At 39.0% G+C, this 25841-nt stretch overlaps 1 protein-coding gene across 3 annotated transcripts in view; it reads right to left on the reverse strand.

Moving 5' to 3' along the window:
• The window catches only part of ARNT (aryl hydrocarbon receptor nuclear translocator), a 65907-nt gene that overhangs the window by 14504 nt on the left and 25562 nt on the right, over positions 1–25841 (reverse strand). For 2 of the 3 annotated variants that reach the window (XM_028488872.2, XM_007130429.4), the window contains exons 3-11: positions 22553–22597; positions 16411–16455; positions 13663–13707; positions 10933–11146; positions 6771–6984; positions 5471–5573; positions 2368–2433; positions 1860–1945; positions 237–313 (exon numbers count right to left, since the gene is read on the reverse strand). In XM_028488872.2, the coding sequence (XP_028344673.1) occupies positions 237–313; positions 1860–1945; positions 2368–2433; positions 5471–5573; positions 6771–6984; positions 10933–11146; positions 13663–13707; positions 16411–16455; positions 22553–22597 (895 nt within the window). The remainder of the gene's footprint in view (positions 1–236; positions 314–1859; positions 1946–2367; positions 2434–5470; positions 5574–6770; positions 6985–10932; positions 11147–13662; positions 13708–16410; positions 16456–22552; positions 22598–25841) is intronic. The other variant, XM_028488873.2, reaches the window with a different exon arrangement.

Below are 25841 nucleotides of genomic sequence, written 5' to 3' on the forward strand. Positions count from 1 at the left end.
AAAGCTAAACGAATGAAAGAGGAAAAGATCTCAATCTCTCTCACTCTCTTCAGCTTCTGCTAAATCCAAGAGAAGCAATGTTAACTATGAATACCATATTCCTCAAAATATTCGCAGTTTTTCAGAATTATTCATTTGTATTCAGAGAGTAAAAGAAAAAATAACATGAACACATCCTGAAGGAGAGTTTGTCCCACTGAAAATGGGTGATATAGATGTGGAAAATTCATACTTGCCTGTAGTCTGCCAATAGCCACTAGGCAAAACTTGCTCCCCTGGCCAGCCTCTGGGTCATCATCTGGGAGGGAGACACCTTCAGGAAGGTGAAGTTAAAAGGTTTAACAGGTATCTCAAACTCAATTGCCTTCAAAAGTCAGATATGTAAAGATTTAAAACACATGTAGGTATGCAGAGACTAGGTATGAAACAATACAGACTGCTGAAAGATAAGAATAAAGGTAAACAACCCAAAGAACTTACCATATACATCAGGTACTATTTTAAGTACTTTTATATATATTAATTCACATATTATTCTCACATTAATTATAATACACTGCAGAGTACAGGTCTCACTCAAAGTATTCTAAGACTAGGCTGGACAAACCAAATACGTATGAAGACAGCCATTTACTCTGTGACCATATCAAAGGCAGAGAACGGATGTCTTGCCTAACCTGTGACTTTCAAAGTAAGCAAACAACCAAAAATGAAATTAAACCAAACACCAATAGTTATTTATGTCCTTTGGAAAAGAGACAAGCTAGTGTTTCAATGTTTATGTGGAAAGGGAAGAAGTTGCATTTTCCCTCTACTCTTTGCATATTTTTCTTCTTTTTACCAAGAAAAATAGTATTTCTTTGAGAGCTACACAGAAGTATAAAAGATCATGTATATCTCAAATGCATGGTTTATACAGTATATAAACTAAAAAGTTCAAACTTCATTATGACTTAAAATTAATTTTTCTTAATTACATTTAACTACCATTTACTGGGTGCCTACCACATGCCAGGCACTAGGCTGGATGCTTTCCTTACATTAAATCTAATTCTCACAATAACTCTATATGGGTTATATTATCTCTAAATTATAGATGAGAAAATTGAGGGGTTTTTTTCCCCATACAAGTCAAGCAACTTACCCTAAGTTATACCACTAATAAATAACAATGCCAGAATCAAACCCAGGTTTTTCCAAATCCAAAGTTTAACCTTTACCAAAATACACCACCTTGCCTCTCTTAGTTTCTATCTCCCTATAACCCCCACTTCCCAGGCACACCTAGTCAGCAGGGAGGTAATAAAATTGCTACAATTTGAAAATTCTGACAAGCCAGGTTAAAAGGCTGATCCTTGTACCCCAACCACTTTTCTCACATTCCCTTTTTGACTTCAAGTTCTAGTAAAATTAATCTGCTCACATCCTGATTTAAAGTCTTTGCAGAGAATATCCCGTTTACAAGTTACTACAATCAACCCATTTCCCCCCTTCTCCATCCAAGTCTTGCTCCTACTTTAGAAAACTTTCCCAAATCAACTGCATTCAATGTCAACTGCTTCTTTGCACACAAATACTTAGATACAGGTATTCAGTATACATTACTATTTGGACATTTAAAAACTACATTCTGTGACACAGCCATCACCAAGACATTTTCAAGTCTGAGTAATCCATCTCCCTAACTGGAATATAAGATCCATAAAGGAAGGGAAGGAGTCCACTTTTTCTTTCCTATTACAGTTTATACCAAAGTACATTTCATATACTACAGGTACAAGATAAATATTAGCTAACTTTCTTGGACTCTGTGAGGAACTTGCTGCACCCAGGAAGAAGTCACTATTCAACTTTCCTACCTGCTGGGGGCCAGGCCTTGATATAGCCTGTGCAGTGGACCACCACGAAATGAGGTTCCCCATCCTTCACAGAGCCAAGTCCATTCCTAGAAAAATTACAGGTGTGAGGAGAAAACCCTACCCAGTAACATTTAAAAGGCAATGCTGGCTTAGTACCTTTAACTTTAGGCTCTTGGGTGTTTATAAAACAGGACGACTGTACTTGGACCTTTCCCACCCAAAAGTGACCAGCATATTTTTTACCTTTGCCAAAGTAAAGCAACTGAAAGGTACTGCAGCAGGAAGAAAGTATCAATAGGTAAAGTGGTAGCGTAACTTCCTTAAACAGGATAAGCAAAAAGCTTTAGAAGTTCAGGAAAATATTGCCAGAAAAAAAGTAACTGGGAAGTGAGGGATGAGGGTGAGGGCTGCTGAAGGAAGTACGATAGTAAAATAGTTGAAAATGTGACAATCTCTAAAGGTACCTGGCCATCCCTTTGGGTTTTTTTTTTACAGCTTAAGATCTCACCTGCATCTGTTTCTCACAAAGCTCAGTCTATTCATGGAGACTGGGTCCACAGAGCTATTGCCACACCTGTTTCAATGAACAGAGAGATTAAAAGCAATTAAGTTGCACTATCATTCATACAACTCAACAAAAAAAACACAACCCAATGGAAAAATGGGAAGAAGACTTAAAGAGACATTTCTCCAAAGAAGAAATACAGATGGCCAATAGGCACATGAAAAGATGCTCAACATTGCTAATTATTAGAGAAATGCAAATCAAAACTACAATGAGGTACCACTTCATGCCGGTCAGAATGGCCATCATTAAAATGTCTAAAAATAACAAATGCTGGAGAGGGTATGGAGAAAAGGGAACCCTCCTACACTGTTGGTGGGAATGTAAGTTGGTGCAGCCACTGTGGAAAACAGTATGGAGGTTCCTCAGAAAACTAAAAATAGAATTACCATATGATCTAGCAATCCCACTCCTGGGAATATACCCAGACAAAACTATAATTCAAAAAGGTATTATACATGCACCTCTATGTTCACAGCAGCACTTTTCACAATAGCCAAGACATGGAAACAACCTAAATGTCCACTGAAAGAAGAATGGATAAAGAAGATGTGGTACATATATACAATGGAATACTACTCAGCCACAAAAAAGAACAAAATAATGCCATTTGCAGCAACATGGATGCAACTAGAGATCATCATATTAAGTGAAGTAAAACAGAAAGAGAAAGACAAATACCATATGATATCACCTATATGTGGAATCTAAAATATGACACAAATGAACCTATCTATGAAACAGAAGCAGGGACATAGAGAACAGACTGGAGGTTGCCAAGCGGGAGGGAGGTAGGAGAGGACTGGATTGGGAGTCTGGGATTAGCAGATGCAAACTGGTATATGTAGAATGGATAAACAAGGTCCCACTGTACAGCACAGGGAACTATATTCAATATCCTGTGATAAACTATAATGGAAAAGAATATGAAAAAGAATATATATGTATAACTGAGTCACTTTGCTGTACAGCAGTAATTAACACAACACTGTAATTCAACTATACTTCAATAAAAAAATAAATTAAAAAAAAGTTGCACTACACTATCAAAGAAGCTTCCATCAGTTAACAGCCAGATAACAGGCTCTGAATACAACTTGACACAGAAAATTGGTAACAATGCTCCTAACAAGGAAGGATAAAGAAGTCAGGTTTGGTATTTCTAAAACTTGTAACTGTCCCAGAGTTTTAAGTCAAAATGTTCTACATGCTCTTCAAATGCAGAGATTCTCTACATCAGGGGTTAGTATACTTTTTCTGTAAATGACCAGACAGTAAATATTTTCAGCTTTGTGGGCCATACAATCTGTTGCAACTAGTCAACTCTGCTATTATGGCACAAAAGCAGCTACAGACAGTATGTGAACAAATGGGCATGGCTATGTTCTAATAAAGATTTATTTACAAACAAAGAGTTGTGGTTTGTTGACTCCAGCACTAGGCTGCAACACAATCTATTTGCTATATTTTGTTATTATTTATCTTGCTCCTGCCTATGTCTTTGCATTAGCCATGTCCACATATTGCGACACTCTCTCCCATCCTCTCTACTTTCTTTCTTTTCTTTTTTTTTTTTTTGCGGTATGCGGGCCTCTCACTGTTGTGGCCTCTCCCGTTGCGGAGCGCAGGCTCAGCGGCCATGGCTCATGGGCCCAGCCGCTCCGCGGTATGTGGGATCTTCCTGGACCGGGGCACGAACCCGTGTCCCCCGCATCGGCAGGCGGACTCTCAACCACTGCGCCACCAGGGAAGCCCTCTACTTTCTTTCACTTCTTTAATAATAAATAAAATTTACATAGAATTTTACATGTGTCATGCACTATTTTAAGCATCTTTACATATATTTATTCATCTAATCCTTATAACAACTTTATGAGGTTGATATAACTCCCAATATTAGATGAAGAAATAAAAACACAAAGCAGGGGGACCCTCCCTGGTGGTCCAGTGGTTAAGAATCTGCCTTCCAATGCAGGAGACACAGGTTCGATCTCTCGTCAGGGAACTAAGATCCCAGATGCCGTGGAGCAACTAAGCCTGTGAGCCACAACTACTGAGACCACCCGCTCTGGAGCCCGTGCACCACAACCAGAGAGCCCACACGTCACAACTACTGAGCCCATGTGCTCTGGAGCCTGCACACTGCAACTAGAGAGAAGTCCACGCACTGCAATGAAGAGCCCATGTGCTGCAACTAAGACCTGACACAGCCAAAAATAAATAAATATTTAAAAAAAAAAAAGCAAACACAAAGCAGTCATTTAATCTGCTCAAGGTCTCAGAAGATAAGTGATAAATCCAGTAGTCTGGGTCCAGAAACTACTCTAAACCACTAAGCCACATAATATTCAATTTTTAAACTCCCCCAGGAAACTTTTCTTAATATCCTATTCATCATTTCTAAGAAGCATCCTCTCGTAAAATGCAGTCAATTTCCATTATACAACCTGAATTTATTTTGTGACTTTAAGAGGTGTTTTCTCTAGCTGTGAAGAAAAGTATCACCATCCTTTCTTCAGAATCCTAAAATGTATAGTATATAATTTATTAATGCTAAATATTAAGTGAAAGACATAATAAAGTCTTAAATTTCTACAAAAAAGGAGGGGTGCAGAAATGGTCTGAGTACATGGATGTTGCCTCGTGATATACTGGGAAAAAAACGTAGGTATTGGCATCCAACTAGTATGGATTAAAATGAAATCCTGTATCAAACATTATCTATGTAATCCTGGGAAGTCAATTTCTTTGAGTCTTTTTTTTTTAAATCAGCAAAATAGTAACCAGGAATTCTACCCTATTGGGCAGTTGTGGGAAATGAGATGACAGACATAAAGCACCTATCATAATGTTTGGCGTAGGAGGAGTTCAGTAAATGTTAGTTTCCTTAACACTTTATTCTGTGTTACAACTCACGTGGGTCTTGAGAGCTAAATTTAATCTAACTGGAGCTTGGATTTAGAAGTTTAACTCCTCTGACCAGAAATCAAACCCTCAGTTCTTAATTCTTCCTATGGCAAATCACAATCCTCATCCTGACACTCACCTCATACGGCAAATAAAAGATCTCCTTGAGCCCATACACATCCTCATGGAAGACTGCTGACCTTCCTTTTTCACTGTTCCAGTCTTCAGATCAAGGATACGCCCTGAAGAAGGATGTGAAGAACAGTCTGGAGTACATTCTTGTGTGTGGGGAAGAGGGAGAGAGAGATACTGGAGGCAAAGATAAGTAAGTAGCCTATTCATGCTCTCCAATCTCCTTGCTTATAAGAAAATAAGCCAAGTAGGAGATGGATTTTTTTCAAGCCTAAAACACCTCAATTCCCATCAGTGAATCTTACTCTTCAGTTCAAAGGACTGGAAATAACTTTGTGCAAGGCAAGACAGGAGTAGAAGTAGGTAAAGTTGGCAAGCAAGAGCAAGGCTATATCCTTAGGTCTGATTATTTTTATAAACACGCATGCAATGTGCATATGCACGCGCACACACATGCATGGAGTGAATGTCACTGGTTTAATAACAAATAATTTTATATGCTACAGAAACACCCATCTGTCTCATGCTAAAATTGTTCCTCCCTTTATTATACAGAAACCAGTGGGAACTTTTGAGAAAAAGAAGAACTAGGAAAATGAAACCCATAAAAACATAAATGAAAGCTAAATACCAACATTAATATGACCATAATGGATTTTATTTTAATTACCAGTTTTAATCTACTTCCACATTAAAATTTTTTCTAGATCGCTTAGGAGCAGATGTGACTTGTTTCCTTCAGCCAAACTAGGGCAAAAGGACTGAATAACATTAAATGTGGGGGTGGAGGTGGGGGCAAAAACAAGACAGAAAGATAGTATAAATACAAAAAAACCCCCCAAAAACACCTTATACACTGATAATCATCCCCCTCTAAAATAAAAATCTACTATCATAGAACTTAATACCAAGCCAAAGCCAAGCACAACAGGGTAGAAAAAATACCAGGTATTTACCCATACAAATGAGACAGAAACACGGATAATTTCATTCTTCTGGAATGGCTGGAGGGGTGGTGGTGGGGGTTATTGTAGGCTTGGCCGTTACTGTGTATTGACACTAATATTAAGATCAAAGTCAACTTTTTATGAGCATTGTCACTAATAAAACATTTTCTAAAGATGAGCTACAAAATACATTACCTGCATGTGGATAAAAAGAACAGATTATATTCATTAAAGGAGAAAATTCTAAAAGTTTTGCCAGATTCAATCAAAAAATTTAAGAGTTAAAACACCTCTTCTATCTCAGAAAAAAAAAAAGAAGAAAGAATTTGCCATTCATTTTCCATCCACATTAACTCATACCTGTCAGGGCATTTTCCGAAGTGGAAAGCTGCTCACGAAGTTTGTCCACATCATCTGGGTGCACCTGATCATAGAGTGTGCTACCAAACCATTCAGACTGCGGCTGGTTCAAAACAGGGGTCACTGAGTCAGAGACATATACCACCCGGCCTGTCTCACATGAGACAATAAACAGAAAGCCATCTGCTGCCTCCAAGATCAAATGTTTCAGTTCCTGCCCAAGGAAGAGAAATACACGTTAATACTGAACGCTTCTGAAAAACCAAATATTATTCATGGAAAGAAATAAGATACTTCAGGCCATATGTAGCTCTCCATAAGTAATTGCTGGCTTCTGTCTAATCCACAGGCACAGCTTTGCAACCTAAATATAACTACCTTCACGGACGAGACAGTTTTTTCCAATAGGTATTTCCTCAATGTGTCTATGTCACTATCCACCTCCTCCTCTTTACCTCAGAACTCAAGATAGGGAATAAAAAGGCTTACCATTAACAATAATTGAGTTTTTGGGCTTCCCTGGTGGCACAGTGGTTAAGAATCTGCCTGCCAATGCAGGGGACATGGGTTCAAGCCCTGGTCCGGGAAGTTCCCACATGCCGTGGAGCAACAAAGCCCACACGCCACAACTACTGAGCCTGCGCTCTAGAGCCCACTCACCACAACTACTGAAGCCCCCGTACCTAGAGCCCATGCTCCGCCACAAGAAAAGCCACCGCAATGAGAAGCCTGTGCCCCTCAACGAAGAGTGGCCCCCACTCGCCACAACTAGAGAAAGCCCGCGCACAGCAATCAAGACCCAACACAGCCAAAAATAAATTAAATAAATAAATAAATTTTTAAAAATTATTTTTTTAATAAATAAATAAATAATTGAGTTCTTGATCTCACTCTCTCTGGTTTCTTTTTAGGATCTTGCTCTACAAATATTGGCGTTTTTCTCTCTCTTTCCCCTCAGATCTTTTTTTGTAAAAAAAATAAATTTATTTATTTATTTATTTTTGGCTGCATTGGGTCTTCGTTGCTGTGTGCAGGCTTTCTCTAGTTGTGGCGAGCGGAGGCCACTCTTCATTGCGGTGTGTGAGCTTCTCATTGCGCTGGCTTCTCTTGTTGCGGAGCACGGGCTCTTGGCGCACGGGCTTCAGTCGTTGTGGGTCGCGGGCTCTTAAGCGCAGGCTCAGTAGTTGTGGCGCATGGGCTTAGTTGCTCCGCTGCATGTGGGATCTTCCTGGACAAGGGCGCAAACCTGTGTCCCCTGCACTGGCAGGCAGATTCTTAACCACTGTGCCACGAGGGAAGTCTCTCCCCTCAGACCTTAAACATGATCAAGTTTTCTCAATTCTATACAAAACCTCCCTCAACTTTGCCCAATTCATCTTTCAGCGCCAAGCTTAAATTAATAGTAGTGTTACACTCACTGGCTCTACTCTCTTTTCACTTATTTCTCAAACCCAATGCAATCTTCACTCTAAACCACTACATTCATGTTTTTTCAGGTTACTAATGTATTCCTAACTGCCAACTCAAGTCCCCTTTCCTGAGTCCATATCATTTTACTCAATCTCACTGCATATCTGATAGTGTTGTTCATTTTACCCTTTAAATTTTATTTCTCCCTAGCTTCTATGACACTGCACTCCAACTTATACTTCCTTTCCAAATGTGCCTTCTCTGCTTCAGGTTCCCTTTTCTTTGTTCAAGTCTCAAGTGTAGGCATTTCCAAGGTTCTATCTTAAGTTCTCTTCTCTATTCCATACTCTCTCCCTGAAAAATCATATCCACTCCTCCACTAAGAAATGATACCCAAATCTATATGCCTAGACTTGCCTAAAATCTATTAAGCATCTCCAAATAGACATTTTACCAGCAATTCAATTTCAACATCTCAAAACCTGTCATTTCCCCTTCGAAAACAATCCTCTGTGCTCGTCTAGCATTCCCTTTCTTGATTAACAGTATCCCCTTCCTCTCAGGATACAGGCCTCAAAACTCTAACTCCTTTTTCTCACACTCCAGGGATAACTCAGTTTTATAAATTTTATTTTCAAATACAACGTCACTGTCCTAGTCATCTCATGCCAAGACAAATGGTCTTCCTGCTTACACTGTCTCCAATCCATCCTTAAAATGCTACCACATTTTTTATAGCTCCCCATTGCCTAAAAATTAAAATCTAAATTATTTAACATAACACCTAAATATTCCATCATCAGGTCCCAGCCTACTTTCCTATTACCATCTCCCAAGGCATGCTAAACTACCTGATTTTCCTTGAATAACCTGATTATTCTCACTATGCTTTTGATCAAGTTATTTCCAATATTTACAACAGTATTCCTCTATTCTTCATTTTCCATATTTGCACTTCTACAGGACTTATTACTGCACCTCCTTCTGATACAGAACTGATTCTGTGTTTATATTATGATTGATTTACTTACATGTCTGTTTCTACCAGTGACTATCTCTTACCATTCTTTACATTTCTAATAGCACACAGCACCTGGTTAGTTTACAAAATGTGCATTACTGGAGTTTGTTGAATCAATATCTGTATGTGTTCTGTTAGAACAAATTGATTAACTATTTCAATGTACATATATAAAAAATTTGTGCTATATGTACTTTCATATAGACCATCCTATTTAGAAAATTCTTATTGCTTTCTTCCAAATTATATTTTTCCTTTCCTTCTAATCCTCTGAATAAAAGCATGGCATCACAGGTCAATTTTTTCTCCCCTATACTTCCTATATTTTACAAATTTTTCTGCAATAACCAAGTGTTATTTTTAATAAAACACAACATGGCTTCCTTACTCTTTGAAGTTTTTGCTGACTATTCTCACTCAGGCCTGCCCATTCTATTCACTTTAGCTATCCCTCTAGTATATATACATATATATATGTATATATACATATATATGCATATATACGTATATATGTATATATACATATATATGCATATATACATATATATGCATATTTACATACACACACACATATCTAATCCTATATAAATTATTAATAAGTTTTTTTAAGGCATTTCTTCTCCATACCCATTATATACATATATGTATATATACATATATATGTATATATACATATATATGCATATATACATATATATGTATATATACATACACACACACATATCTAATCCTATATAAATTATTAATAAGTTTTTTTAAGGCATTTCTTCTCCATACCCATTTTCCTATCATTTTTCACTTATGTGTGTATCCTACCACTCACATATTCATATTCAGACTGAGTTCCTGAAAGGCTGGAAATGTTTTTGCCTTCTCTATTTTTCTCATAGTGCATCAAATGTAACAGAGCACATCTCTAAGCAACAACAACTTCCTATTAGACTCCTTGTAGCACTAAAACTGGAAGCTGCTTCAAGAATAAAAAATAAGATTCCTTCCATCTTCTATAACCCTAAAGTCAAGGTAAATGACTGGTTCATGGACACAGTCATTTCTTCTCCCTGTGATTCCACTGTTCTTCATGAGTACAGTTCTAAAGTACCTATAAGTTTTGCTAAATAGCTTTCACAATTCTTCTCTACTTCTCACTGTTCCAAAGCTAATAAATGGTATAGTCAGGGATCAAAACTCACTTTCCCATGGTCTGAATATTTCCTTCAGAGCAGAATTCTTGTGCTTTAAAGAATCTACAGGGACTTCCCTAGTGGCACAGTGGTTAAGAATCTGCCTGCCAATGCAGGGGACACGGGTTTGAGCCCTGGTCCGGGAAGATCCCATATGCTGTGGAGCAACTAAGCCCATGTGCCACAACTACTGAGCCTGTTCTCTAGAGCCCGCAAACCACAACTACTGAGGCCGCGAGCCACAACTACTGAAGCTCACATGCCTAGAGCCCATACTCCACAACAAGAGAAGTCACGGCAATGAGAAGCCTGCGCACCACAACTAAGAGTAGTTCCCGCTCACCACAACTAGAAAAAGCCTGCGTGCAGCAACGAAGACCCAAAGCAGTCGAAAAATAAATTAAATAAATAAATAAATAAGAAACTAGAGACTCCTCTCTGCTCTGACTCCCAATATAATGTGCTATTCAGGATTATGGTCATCTACCCCAAAAAGATCAAAACCTTCAAAAGATTCTAGACTCTCTCAGCTGTGCTTCCCAGAGACCTGATCAGTGAGGAAAGACGGCTTGTAGGTGCCATCAGTGGATGTGTTGCCAGTTCCTCGCAAGGACTTCATGTGAGAAACCGCCATGCGTAAGATGGTTAGCTTGTCTGGTTTTCGAGCCAGGGCACTACAGGTGGGTACCATGTCTGACAGTTCTGTTATGTAGGCTGTCATCTTGTTCCGTCGGCGCCGTTCAATTTCACTATGATTTTCTCTGCATGGAGAGAGAGAGAGGAGAAGCCCCAACCAGGTGGTCACATCTGGCCATTTGGGAGCCGGGAGAGAGATATGAATACCAAGTGAGCTGCTAAAGAAATGTGGTATTTAGCTTTAGTGATGCTTAAGTCTCAGAAGTTAAAGTAAGGTGTGCCAAACTTCTCATGCAGAGCAAGTATGGAATAGAAACTAATGAGGCAGACAGGGTACAAGCAGATACCAGCAATTCTAACTCCTGGAAACTTCACATCCTATGTAAATTACCACTCCCTCAGAACAAAATGTGTTTTAAGAAATGACAGTCTTAAAAAATGTTGAAAGCAGCTTGGCTGATTTCATGTCTACCAATTCAACTTTTTAAAGGCTGAAAACATAAAATGACCAATTTTTTTCCAACACAAGTATGTTGCTCAACAGCTGATACAAGAATTGATAGTATAGATTCCCTTGGTCTACAAAATGCTGTTTGTTCTAAGAATCTCTCATTCTCAACATTAGACAGCAGAATTGGAAGTTATACTTGTCCCACTAATGCACAAAGCCCTACCTTCTCTATCTGGGTTTGGTGCCAGTACACTGAGCTCATGAGATTTGTAAGATATCATCTAGTAGAGGTCCCTTATGGGTGTCCAATTTGGGACAAAGTGAACTGGAGAATAGGAGTGAAGTGGACAGGAAGATGTTTAAAGGCCTGAAAACATACAATCTGGATCTCACCAGGGTAAGTAGAACATATTTCCAATACTGACTTCCTCAAAATCAAACAGAATATCATTGTTAAAAATAATAATCCATGGGCTTCCCTGGTGGCGCAGTGGTTGGGAGTCCGCCTGCTGATGCAGGGGACGCGGGTTTGTGCCCCGGTCCGGGAGGATCCCACATGCCGCGGAGCAGCTGGGCCCGTGAAACATGGCCGCTGAGCCTGCGTGTCCGGAGCATCCGCAACGGGAGAGGCCACAACACTGAGGGGCCCGCGTACCGCAAAAAATAAAAATAAAATAAAATAAAATAAATAATAATAATAATCCAGTAGTTTTCAAACTGGATTTCTGAAAAGCCTAATAGTTCCTCAGTGTCTTCTATGGGACTGCTTCAAGGAGAGACACACACAACATGCTACATTTCTGTTTTTACTTGAGCAGCTTTGCTTTTGTCTTTTTTATTGACTTCTATTACCACTGAAGGATTCTATTGGAACAAAAGTTCTCTGCCAAAACAAAAAGAACACAACAAATCTAACATAAATCTCTTTTTTATGATAAGAGCAAACTAAGGTCAAGCAGTTAACTGACTCTTTTAAGGGCTGTCCTCATTCCCAATGAATGCAATGTTCTTCCCACCATACCACACCAATCAGTTTTATGAAGAGTGAAAGAGTTCGTAGGAGGCATAAATTGAAATGGCAGCAAAATGAGCTTGTGGCCCAGCTGAAAGAGGAAATGGTAGGTAAGAGGGGGGAAGTAATAAAAACTGGTACTGGTATTAGTGATCTATCTCCTACTGAGTCATCCCAAATCACAGAGACCAAAAAACAGGAAAATTTGGGCACAACATTTCTTCCACAGTATTTCTACATTATCGACAACAGTCTCCAAAGAGAACTCCATAAAGTCTCCTTTACTGAAAAGGTCTCACAACATAGATTCACACTGTTACTTTGCCTGAGAAACATAAAATTCTACACTCAAGGGCTTCCCTGATGGCACAGTGGTTGAGAGTCCGCCTGCCGTTGCAGGGGACACGGGTTCGTGCCCCGGTCCGGGAAGATCCCACATGCCGCAGAGCGGCTAGGCCCGTGGGCCATGGCCACTGAGCCTGCGCTTCCGGAGCCTGTGCTCCACAACAACAGTGAGAGGCCCTCGTACCGCAAAAAAAAAAAAAAATTCTACACTCAAACATAAAGCACCCATTTTCCTAGTATCTGACAGATTTCTGACACCGAAATCCATAAGGCTGATCTTTTAAATAGCCACATCTAGGCTGCTAAGCTTTTCTGGGAAACACAAAAGATTCAATCACCAAAGCAACACCAGTACTGCCGTGACAAAGTAATCTAGGCTGTGAGTCTACATAGGAAAATAAGGGTGAGCCTTCTAGAGAGGTGTGGAGTAAATACTGAGGCCTAAAGACTGGGAACTAATTGCAGACACAGATATATTTATTGGTTTTCTGATAAAGGAGTATTTCCCTGCTAAAGCACCAACTGGCACAGCTGCACTGTTTCTGAAAGCTTTTTATTCTGTGAAACTTAGTGCTAAGATAAAGATAAAAAGAGAAATCTATAAAAACTAATAGCAATTTCTTAAATTCCTAAGTAAAGTTCCTTCAACCACCCACTTTCTGATGGGGGAAGCCAAAGTTCCTGTTACACACAAACTTCTAAAAATCTTGTCCTCTCTTGCCACAGACAAGGAAAAACACAAAGAGAAAGGGGAAGAAAAGAGCAGAATAAGAAAAAGGATAGAAAAAGCAGCATGATCTGCTTCATCATGCCAAAAGGCACTGTTCTCCTACCTGGCGAGTCTCTCCTTATCCGCAGAGCTCTGCTCATCATCCGACCTAAAAACAGAATTAATGAACTAAGCTAAAAGTAAAATAAAAAGAAAGAAGGAAGGAAGGAAGGGAGTGAGGGAGGAAGGGAAGAAGGGAAGAAAGAGGAAGGAAGAAAGGAAGGGAGGGAGGAAGGGAAGGAGAGAGGGAAGGGACAGAGAAAAAAGGGAAGGGAAGGAAAGAAAAGAAATAGAACAAAACAGATGCAGAGACGAGAGGGGAAAATGGAAATATGGACAAGAACCTTGCCTGTAACTCTACAAAGCCATCTGTTAGGATTAAGAAAAAGTAACTTACAGGATAAAGGTCAACATAAAAGAAAGGCCAATATTCATTATAAATTAACATAATCTGAGCACAGTAAGCCAATCATTCTCTGTAGAAACCAAGGATATACAGTTTGAACAAGAAACAAACAAGGGAATACCATTCTCACACACTGCTCCCAATCTGAAAAGAAAATGATATCCACATATGCTATTCTATAATGAAAAAAAATCAAACAGTAAATCATGATAACAATGTCAAACAAGTGATCACAATCTTTCTATAACACACATACAGCACACATGCACTCACAGACAAAATAACCAAATAGCTTCACTGGAGAAATTACATAAATAAAACTAAGAGCTAAATTTCTGATATATCCCCTATCAATGATTTGATCCTAAAGTAGTAAATTTCTATTCAGTCACTTTCCCATTTCTCTGCAATAAAGTCATAACATTGCTAGATCCTACTACCAACTCCCCCTTCCCTGGAAGGTGCTACAAAGATTATCACTAAATTTCTCTGGATAACTAAAATACTATAAGGGTTGGTAACAACTGAAGAAACAAGGTGTTGGTAGGCCAGTTTATCAGTAATCAATTCCGTCTTAAATATATATATAAATATAAAGAGATTAACAACAAATAGAGTAAGAAAAAAAGTTTAAGTATGACATAACAGGCTGAAAGACTAGCTATTAAAAATGACAAGTATAATGACTTATCAATATATGGGAAAGTTTCTAAAAGATGGCCAGCAGGAAAAAAAAAAAGAGAGACAAAAAATAACACAGTAGTGATAAGAACCATGTGAAAACTTATACATACTGACCAGAAGAGAAAGAAAACAGTGATAGTAAGTAAAGTTTCATGTTCATTGGGCTGTTATTTAACAGACTACAAATTATTTTTTCAAAAAGTTGGGAAAATTCATTTAAGCTTCTGAAGACCCTCTAACTGAATTCCGAAGGAGGATATGTGAGGTGAACTAGCTTAACAAATCATATCTTAAAGAAATGAGTTTTGGGAATTCCCTGGAAGTCCAGTGGTTAGGACTCTGCACTTTCACTGCTGAGGGCACAGGTTCAACCCCTGGTCAGCGAACTAAGATCCCACAAGCCACACAGTGTGGCCAAAAAGAAAAAAAAGAAAAAGAAAATGAGTTCTTTTGTTTGAAAGTTAAATATCTAAAATTCCTATCACTACTCCTACCCCTACAGATCCATAATCCCTTACCCACTCTAATACTTCCGAGTGAAATACATGAATGTATAAATATTCACATTAAGCAAGACAAATGAAGGCTAAAACAGTTCAGGTCATGTTTTCATAGCTTTTAGGAATTTCAGTCAAGAGACTGTGAACCTGTACCACCACTACTATTTGATGGCTTCACTTTCTAATGCAGCTTTTGAAAAACTACTCCCCAAATCCCTATTATTAACTTCTCATTTTAGAGACGGTTCACATCCTACAATGTTTACAAGTATCTACTTCGATAAACAAATTCTTCAAAAACCTCTTAAATTCACTCCTTTCCTACTGTCATGGCCACCATTCTAGCCCAGGCCCTCACGATTTTATCACTGTCTTATTATTTCAATAGCCTCCTATCTACCTCCCTGACTACAGTGCTTCTGTTTAATCAGTCCTATATAATGCTACTAGAGAAAAATCCCATATGCATTTTATATATTAGCATCTCATTCAAAGCTTATGATGGCATATCACTGCTTCAGAGTAGTTTTAAACTACTCTGACTGATATTTCTTAGCCCTCTACATCAACTGTTCTCAATGTATGGGCCCCAGACCAGAAGTATCAGCAATGAATAAATAGTAAATGCTTATTAGTTAAGCACTGGATTTTGGATTATTCACTTTTCTGAGGTGGCTGCAAACTCGATTTTTAAAAAACAAATAATTTACTACTTAATAATATATAGAATAAACTTTCTAAAAATAAACCAATATTTGACTTGAGAAGGATCTGTTTAATAAAGCAAAGTATTTTTCATCCTCTTGACAGATAAACATATTTTTTTCAATAAAAACTCCAGTCTTCACATAAATCATTTCTTTGCTGTTATTTTTAAAAGAATAAAACCATTATCTATACAGATTTTGTAGATCCACTTAATAATAAATGCAACAAAGAAATTCATATTGTTTGTGTTCCTGTGGACACCCAGCAAGCACACTATATAGATATCTATCACATACATAAAAACACTGTGTAAAATATTCCATTAGTTTGAAGCCATAAGTCTGAAGCCCTGTTACCCGAACATAAACAACAAGTATAATACTAAGTTTCGCCAGCTTTCAGAAGAAGAAACAGACTGGATAGAGAAATTAACTCTCACTGAGATAAAATTAAAACTCAGTATTTCTGAATCGCCTGGTCCCATGACAAGGACCAAGATGCTCTACTACATTACCTGGCAAACCGCTCCTTATCATTAGACATCTGATCGTCATCACACCTGAAGGAGAAAAAAAAGGGCTTAGTCCAAGGCATTACACTTGTTATATCTATTTCACTCTGAAAGGAAAACTAGAAAGGGGTAAAAAATATTCAACAAAAAAAAGCCAATGAAAAGGCATCACAAAACAATAGAGATAATAACAGCATCCCACAGAACTTAAAAACCCATGACTATTATTTGTCAGGTTTCTAATGTGTCCTTTACTCTTATTTATCAGACATTCCAAAAAAAGATGATGATCTCATGAGGGCACAGCTGACTATCCTGTCAACACCACTGAGGTTAGGGATTGTTTTGTTTTTGTTTTTCATTAATTATGGCAAAAAACGTGTAACACAAAATTTACCATCTTAACCATTTTTAAGTGTACAATTCAGTAGTGCTAACTACAATATATTCACACTGCTGTACAAAATATCTCTAGAACTTTTTCACCTTGAAAAACTGAAATTCTATAGCTAAGGAACACCATCTTCCCACTCTCCCTGCCCCCATCCCACGCCCAGCTCCTGGCAACCACCATTCTACTTTCTGTCTCTCTGATTTTGGCTACTTTAGATCCTCATATAAGTGAAATCTACAGTATTTATCTTTTTGTGACTGGCTCATTTCATTTAGTATAATGTCCTCAAGGTTCACCCACGTTGTAGTATGTGATAGAATTTCCTTCTTTTTTAAGGCTGAATAATATTCCACTAGCTGTATATACCACATTTCTTTATCTATTCATTTGCCAATGGATATGTGGGGTGCTTCCACCTCTCAGCTACTGTGAAAAATCGGGCAGTGAACACGAGTGTGCAAATATCTCTCCAAGATCCTGCTTTCAATTCTTTTGGATATATAACCAGAAGTGGCACTGCTGGATCATATGATAATTCTGTTTTTAATGTTTCAAGGAACCTCCATACTGTTTTCCAAAGTGGCTGCACCATTTTACATTCCCACCCACAGTACACAAGAGTTCCAATTCCCCCAAATCCTCACCAACACTTGTTATTTTCCGGGTTTTTTGATGGTGGCCAGCCTAATGGCCTACTCATTGTGGTTTTGATTTACATTTCTCTGATTAGTGATCATGAGCATCTTTCCATATGCTCTTTGGCCATTTGTGTATCTTTTTTGGAGAAATGTCTATTAAAAGTCCTTTGCCCATTTTTTAATCAGGTTGTTTTTTGGTTATTGAGTTGCAGGAGTTCTTCAAGTATCATGGAAATTAACCCCTTAACAGATATACGACTGGCAAATACTTTCTTCCATTCCATGGGTTACCTTTTCACTCTGTTCCCTTTGATGTGCAAAAGTTTCTAAGAGTCTTTTTTTTTTTTTTTGGTGGTACGCGGGCCTCTCACTGTCGTGGCCTCTCCCATTGTGGAGCACAGGCTCCAGACGCACAGGCTCCGGACGCACAGGCTCAGCGTCCACGGCTCACGGGCCCAGCTGCTCCACTGCACGTGGGATCCTCCTGGACCGGGGCACGAACCCGTGTCCCCTGCATCGGCAGGCGGATTCTCAACCACTGTGCCACCAGGGAAGCCCTCTAAGAGTCTTAAATTATTATTTAAACAATGAACTTTATCTCTGACTAAGGAAATACAATCCATTCACCTCAACAACTTCTACTTAATAAGCTGATAAATCCTGTTTGCTACTACAGAAACCGCAAAGGAGGATGTGCTGAAGGAGGAAAATCTAACTCTGAAAATATTACTCTACTCTCGGGATGACCTAAATTTTCCTCTTCTCACTCACTGTCACAGGATAAAGCAAAGACCTATCAACCTTGGGCAGAAAGAGCTTTTGGGAGATAGGTAAGACTCATAAAATTTGCAGTTAAACCAGTTATTAAATTACAGGGCTTCCCTGGTGGCACAGTGGTTGAGAATCTGCCTGCCGATGAAGGGGACACGGGTTCGAGCTGTGGTCCGGGAAGATCCCACATGCCGCAGAGCAACTAAGCCTGTGCACCACAACTACTGAGCCTGCGCTCTAGAGCCCGTGGGCCACAACTACTGAAGCCCACATGCCTAGAGCCCGTGCTCTGCAACAAGAGAAGCCACCTCAATGAGAAGGCCACACAGTACAACGAAGAGTAGCCCCCACTCGCCGCAACTAGAGAAAAGCCCGCGAGCAGCAACGAAGACCCCACGCAGCAATAAATAACTTAATTAATTAATTAATTAATTTTTAAAAATTACAGCCAGAATTTATACTGCTCCTTCACAGGCTATAAATGCTCAACTAATTTGACCCCAAGAATTTTCAAAATTTTTGAAAATAACTGGAAAGCAGAAGTAGAATGACAGGCAAACATGGAGGTGTGGTGGAATTTGGGCTCAAGGACAAATGGTTTCTAAGACACAAAATATACTATAAATCAGATGCTACAAACTTTTAATGAAAACAGTGATCTAAGCTGAAAAAAGAGACCTATAATTTACATATTAATTTTGTTTGTTTGTTTTAATTTACTTTTGGCTGTGTTGGGTCTTCGTTGCTGTGCACAGGCTTTCTCTAGTTGCGGCGAGCAGGGGCTACTTTTCGTTGCAGTGTGTGGGCTTCTCACTGCAGTGGATTCTCTTGTCACGGAGCACGGGCTCTAAGTGCGCAGGCTTCAGTAGTTGTGGCACGTGGGCTCAGTAGCTGCAGCACACAGGCTTAGCTGCTCCGTAGCATGTGGGATTTTCCCGGACCAGGGCTCGAACCCGTGTCCCCTGCATTGGCAGGCAGATTCTTAACCACTGCACTACCAGGGAAGTCCTTTCATATTAATTTTGAATCTCAAGAATGAATCTTCCAGATATTTGCTACTCAAAGTGTGGTCAGTGGACCAGAAGCAGCATCATCACTTAGGAATCTATTAGAATGCAGAATCTTGGGTACTACCACAGACTTAATGAATTATAATCTCTATCTTATCAAGAACCCCTCGTGGATTTGTACATGCATTTGTTTGAATTTGAGAAGCATTATCCTAGACACTAGCAACTCTGATATTGTACCTAGAATTTCAAAGCCTTTATATTCTTAAAAATTATTTTATAGACGTTGTCTGGAGAATATAACAAAATGACACTTGGGACTTCACTGGTTGCACAGTGGTTAAGAATCCGCCTGCCAACGCAGGGGACACAGGTTCCAGCCCTGGTACCAGAAGATCTCACATGCCGCAGAGCAACTAAGCCTGAGTGCCACAACTACCGAGCCTGCACTCTAGAGCCCACGAGCAACAACTATCAGTAGTTAGTTAGTTAGTACAGCCCATGTGCCACAACTACGGAAGCCTGCACGCCTATAGCGTTATATATAGCCTATGTCTCTCTGTTGTCTGTGCTCTGCAACAAGAGAAGCCGCTGCAATGAGAAGCATGTGCACCACAATGAAGAGTAGCCCCTGCTCGCTGCAACTAGAGAAAGCCCACGCACAGCAATGAAGACCCAATGCAGCCAAAAATAAATAAATTTTTAAAATAAATTTTTTTTAAAAATGACACTTCGGGCTTCCCTGGTGGCACAGTGGTTGAGAGTCTGCCTGCCGATGCAGGGGACACAGGTTCGTGCCCCAGTCCGGGAAGATCCCACATGCCGCGGAGCGGCTAGGCCCGTGAGCCATGGCCGCTGAGCATGCGCGTCCGGAGCCTGCGCTCCGCAACGGGAGAGGCCACAACTGTGAGAGGCCCATGTACCGCAAAAAAAAAAAAAAAAAAAATGACACTTGAACAAAGTGATGAAAAGAGGTAATAAATTACAGCTTTCATCCACCAAGGAGATTTAATATTGATTTACAGATACAACGCAAATAAGACTTTCACTCATTGACCAAAGTGGAGAATTCCAATTAAAAAAAAAAAATGTACTGGGAATTCCCTGGAGGTCCAATGGTTACGACTCCACGCTTCCACTGCAGGAGACATGGGCTCGATCCCTGGTTGGGGAACTAAGATCCCACAAGCCGCGAGGCCAAAAAAAAAAGTACTGATGGTCAAATTAAAAAAATTGGTGATGCCTCACTTGGGCATAATGACCTACTTGGTAAGATGAATTATGAAAACCTTTTTTTATGGCTGGGGAAAAGACAAATAAACCTTTTTAAATCTGCATATAGTTTGTGACTACCAGATTTTGTGGAAATGGAAGCAATGACTCAGGGATAGAGCTAACTGATAAGTATAAATAAGACTAGTGGTTACCTCTACCCCATTCATATGCACAACACAGTTCCACTAACAGTATTTATCATTATAATTAGGGATTCCTAATTGGAGGAATTCCCAATGGAACTGTATGAAAAAAGTCTATTCTAGAACAGAAATTGAAATCTCTACCCCTCTTCACATTTGTTGACACTAAGTCTCAAGAGCTCTCTTGGAGAATTGCTTTCTCCAATATTTTGCAACTATCTCTCTATGGTGGCCAAGTCATGGTTGTTGTTTTCAAGAATATATGGCAGTGTTCCGCGACTAGGCAGTAGCTAGAAACACAAGCTTTCACTTTAAACATTGCAAAAACAACAATAATAAAAAAAGATACACAGATAGATGTAACTGACTAAACTAAGCATTATAAAACTAAACAATGGCAAGCAATTTACAATATGGGCATCCTCTGTGTAAAAACAAAAACTGAGGAGACAATGAGTGTGTGTATGTGCACACATATATGTGCATTTAAATACACTTACATATGCACTGAATATTTCTGGAAGGATACTTAATAAACTGGAAACTATAATTGACTAAGGAGAAGGATTCTGAAGGTCTTAAGTGAGGGAAGGTGTACTTTTATTACATATAACTTTGCACTGTTTAAAAATTTTGCAATATAATGTTTATATTTCTTTTAAGAACTTAGTTAATAAAACAAACAATGAAGCCTGGGCGCTCACATAATAAAATAAATTGTTTAAAAAATAGGGCTCCTGGGCTTCCCTGGTGGCGCAGTGGTTGAGAGTCCACCTGCCGATGCAGGGGACACGGGTTCGTGCCCTGGTCCGGGAAGATCCCACGTGCCGCGGAGCGGCTAGGCCCGTGAGCCATGGCCGCTGAGCCTGCGCGTCCGGAGCCTGTGCTCTGCAACAGGAGAGGCCACAACAGTGAAAGGCCTGCGTACCACAAAAAAAAAAAAAAAATAGGGCTCCTTTATTTATTTCTCAAATATTTGTTATTCTGCAATGTAGACACTACCTAGGTAATATTTTCAAATTTGAAAAGAAAAAAGGCAGGTTGCAGTCAAGGTTATCTTCCATTCTTTGACTCTTATTGCTTTCCTTACTTAAAAACAAAGCCAAGTAACTGGTCTTAAGCAAAAATAAAAATTTCCCTTCTCTGAAAGAACTCCTTCATCAATATATTGAATAGTCCATTTTCAGTTCTCCAGAAGATTCACTACTCAAAGATACAAAATTCCAATTCCTGCTCTGTAGGAGAAGTCAATGAGTATTAGAGGGCATGAAAGATTAGTACATTAATGACCCCCAAACTAATTACACCTTGCAGTATTCACTACCTGGTGTAGCGCCATCCTGTACCGAATCAGGACTCGGACATATGACCTGCTTTAGCCAATGGGACAACAGCAAATGTCAATCCAAAGCAATAGCTTGAAAAGCATTTAGACTGGGACCTGCCCTTTGGATTGCAGCCATCACCATGTAAAGACACTCAGTCTGCCCTCCTTAAGGATAAAAGACCACAAAGAAAGAGATACCCAGCCTTATCAGCTGAGTCCAGTTCCCAGCTGAAAAGGCAGCTGAATGCAGTCTTATGAATGAGTCTAGGCAAGGTCAGCAGAATAACCATCTAACCAATCCACAGAATTGTGAGAAATAATAAATCATTGTTCTTTTTAAGCCACACAACAATAGATAACTGATACAGAGGGTCTTGTAAATTCTCTGCTCTCCCCTCATTGAGCTCTTTCCTCTGGAGCTATTACCGGAATGCTTGAAAATTTTATGGGGTATAATATAATAGGTAATTTTAGTTTTAGGATGAAGCACTCTCCTTAGGCCTAAAGACAAAAATGAGTCATAAATATAAAGATAATGAACTAATTTTTAATATCAGAAATCTAGAGAAAGTTTTTTAAGATCTTACCTCAAAAATTTACTGTTCCCTTCTCCATCATCATCAAAATCCAATCTGGGGAAAGCCAACAAAAAATATTATAAGCCTACTGAAAATGCAGAACATTAAAAAAATTAAAATTCTAAATCCACAAGCTATCTGAACACCCACTCAGATGGAAGAAGGAAAAGAGGAAGTGGAATAAGTAAAGGTATATTACCTCTTCCTCGTTGTACCAAACTGGGCAAAGAAATTGGCCAATCAAAAAGGAATACCTATTGCTACCTTTCATTTTCTTAGGGTAGCAATCCACCTTTGCCAAAGTTTTACATCACAGTACAACCTCTACAAAAGGAGCAGGATAAACTCAAAAAGACAAGAAAAAATTAATATGAATAATTCAGGTCCGTTTTTCATTTCTATAGTCTGCTTTAGGCTATGTTAAGCTCTCTGAAACATCTCTCAAAACAGTGATGTTCCATAGGGAGTGATTTTAAGACCTCTGAAGGTTGGCTGGTTGGTTGGTTGGTTGGTTGGTTGGTTGGTTGGTTGTTTTTTGGCCTGTGCTGCACAGCTTATGGGATCTTAGTTCCCAGGGACTGAACCCAGGATTGAACCCGTGCCCTCAACAGTGAAAGCGCGGAGTTCTAACCACTGAACCAACAGGGAATTCCCCGAAGGTTGTTAAATAATGTTTCTCTCCTTCATTCACCTAATGAACATGTAATATATGGTACATTCCGGATACTGTGCTAGATGAGGTGAAGACAAAAGACTTGCTCTCAAGGGATTCTTTGCCTAGACAAATAAATATACAAGTGAGAATGAGAAAGCATCATATGGAGAGCACAATCAATAAACTTTAAATGTTTAGTAAAAGCAGAGGTGACTTTCATTTCAAGGGATTAGGCAAGATTATAGGTAACGAGATAGGCCAATCTCCTATTAATCTCTATACGCCATTAAACTAAAAAATTAATGATCTTGGCATCTCTACTAGTGTGATAACCTGAAATTATGGGCCTCTAAATGGGTTATATATGAAGTACATAGCATCAATCCTGAAAGTGTCCATTCCTCTTCCTCTCTGTAGCCCCAGATCACCTGTCAAACTCTACGTATTTACCCAATAACTCCATTTCTAAGAATCTATCCTAAAGAAATAACTCAGAGAAAAAAATGTATGTACAAAGATATTCATTAAGCATTATATATAACAGCAAATCTTCAAAACAGTTTAAATGTCCCAAAATAGCAATTAAGTACATCCCCTCTATGTAAGTATTTTAAATTACGTTTCTATAGCATATGTAACAATATGGAAAAAAGGTTATTGTATACAATTAGGTGAAAAGACCAGGCTATATAAACCTACATAATTATATGATTATAACTATTTAAAGAAATCTACATATAGAATAAAGAATGAAGTAATTACACTAATAAAAACTGATAGGAGATGACTTTGGGTAGTAGGATTATTGCTCTTTTAGTCTTCTTTCTATATCTTCCAATCTTTCTTTTAAAAAATGTATATTCTTTTAATATATTTTCCTGATTATCAATAAAACACACTCACTTCAGAAAATCTAGAAGTAACTAAAAACAAAAGAAAAAATAAATCACCCATAATCCCATCACCCATACATCTGATGAGTATCCTTTCAGTTTTTTTGCTATGCACACGTTATTTATATATTTTTTTCTGATAAAGTTGGTATATTACATACACTGTAACCTTTTTTATTTTATTTTATTCTTTTTTTAAAAATATATTTATTTTATTTATTTATTTATTGGCTGCGTTGGGTCTTCCGTTGCTGTGTGCCTTTCTCTAGTTGCAGTGAGCGGGGGCTACTCTTCATTGTGGTGCGAAGGCTTCTCATTGTGGTGGCTTCTCTTGTTGCAGAGCACAGGCTCTAGGCACGCAGGCTTCAGTAGTTGTGGCACACGGGCTTCAGTTGTTGTGGCACGCGGGCTCTAACGCGCAGGCTCAGTAGTTGTGGTGCACGGGCTTAGTTGCTCCGTGGTATGTGGGATCTTCCAGACCTCAGCTTGAACCCGTGTCCCCTGCATTGGCAGGCGGATTCTTAACCACTGCACCACCAGGGAAGCCCCTGTAACCTCTTTTCTCAATATACTGTAAACATTTTTCTGTACCAATACATATTTGTCACTTCTCATAGCTGTACATTTTCAATACAACTTTCTCAATCAATCCCCTAATTTTGATAATACTGCTTCTAATTGTTTGCTATTATATATAACCATAACACTGTGTTTAAGAGAGTAGACAATAAAGCTAATCTCCCAAGGTTTATATCATAGATCTTCCACTTACTAGCTTTAAAACCTTGGGTAAGTTACTTATTCACCAGATACCTCAGTAAATGAGTTAAAATGTATAAAGCTCTTAGAGGGCTTCCCTGGTGGCGCAGTGGTTGAGAATCTGCCTGCCGATGCAGGGGACACGGGTTCGTGACCCGGTCCGGGAGGATCCCACATGCCGCGGAGCATCTGGGCCCATGAGCCATGGCCGCTGAGCCTGCGCGTCTGGAACCTGTGCTCCGCAGCGGGAGAGGCCACAGCAGTGAGAGGCCCACCCGCAAAAAAAAAAAAAAAAGCTCTTGGAGACATAGCAAGTCTTAATATGTTACTCATGTTAACACCTTAACCCAGGAATCACTCTTTCATTACTACTGGTAAGAGGAAACTTAAAGACTACTTATAACACTAGCTACATAATTATTAAAAGCAAAAGAAAGAAAAAAAATTCAATAATTTAATACTTTAAAAAGTAGGTAAAATACTACCCATTCTTCCAGGCCTTTCTAAAGCAACCTCTTTTCTGAAGCCTTTCCCAATTTCTACCAACCAATGGTGGTATTTCCATACACTGAAACACACAGCAGTGTATTTGTTCCTTTCTTAGCAAACCTGGCATATTCTATCTTGAATTATATTTATGTGTGTAATGATTATCCCTTTCAGAACATAAGCAACTAAAAGATGAAGACTGTGCCTTATTTACCTTTGTATCCTAGTAGCAATCGGCACAATGACTTACACTAATGAGGCATCTAATAAATAATTTTGCAACTGAATGGACTCTAGGTTCCAAACAAGGCAACATATCAATAACTTAAAGGAGACATATTCTACAGTTCAGCATTCTCTAAATTCAGAAAAGTAAAAAGCCTACCAGGTACTTCCCTGGTGGCACAGTGGTTAAGAATCCACCTGCCAATGCAGGGGACATAGCTTCGATCCCTGGTCTGGGAAGATCCCACATGCCACGGAGCAACTAAGCCCGTGCACC

This window comes from Physeter macrocephalus, chromosome 4 (assembly GCF_002837175.3).
Source record: "Physeter macrocephalus isolate SW-GA chromosome 4, ASM283717v5, whole genome shotgun sequence".
Classification (NCBI taxonomy): Eukaryota; Metazoa; Chordata; class Mammalia; order Artiodactyla; family Physeteridae; genus Physeter; species Physeter macrocephalus.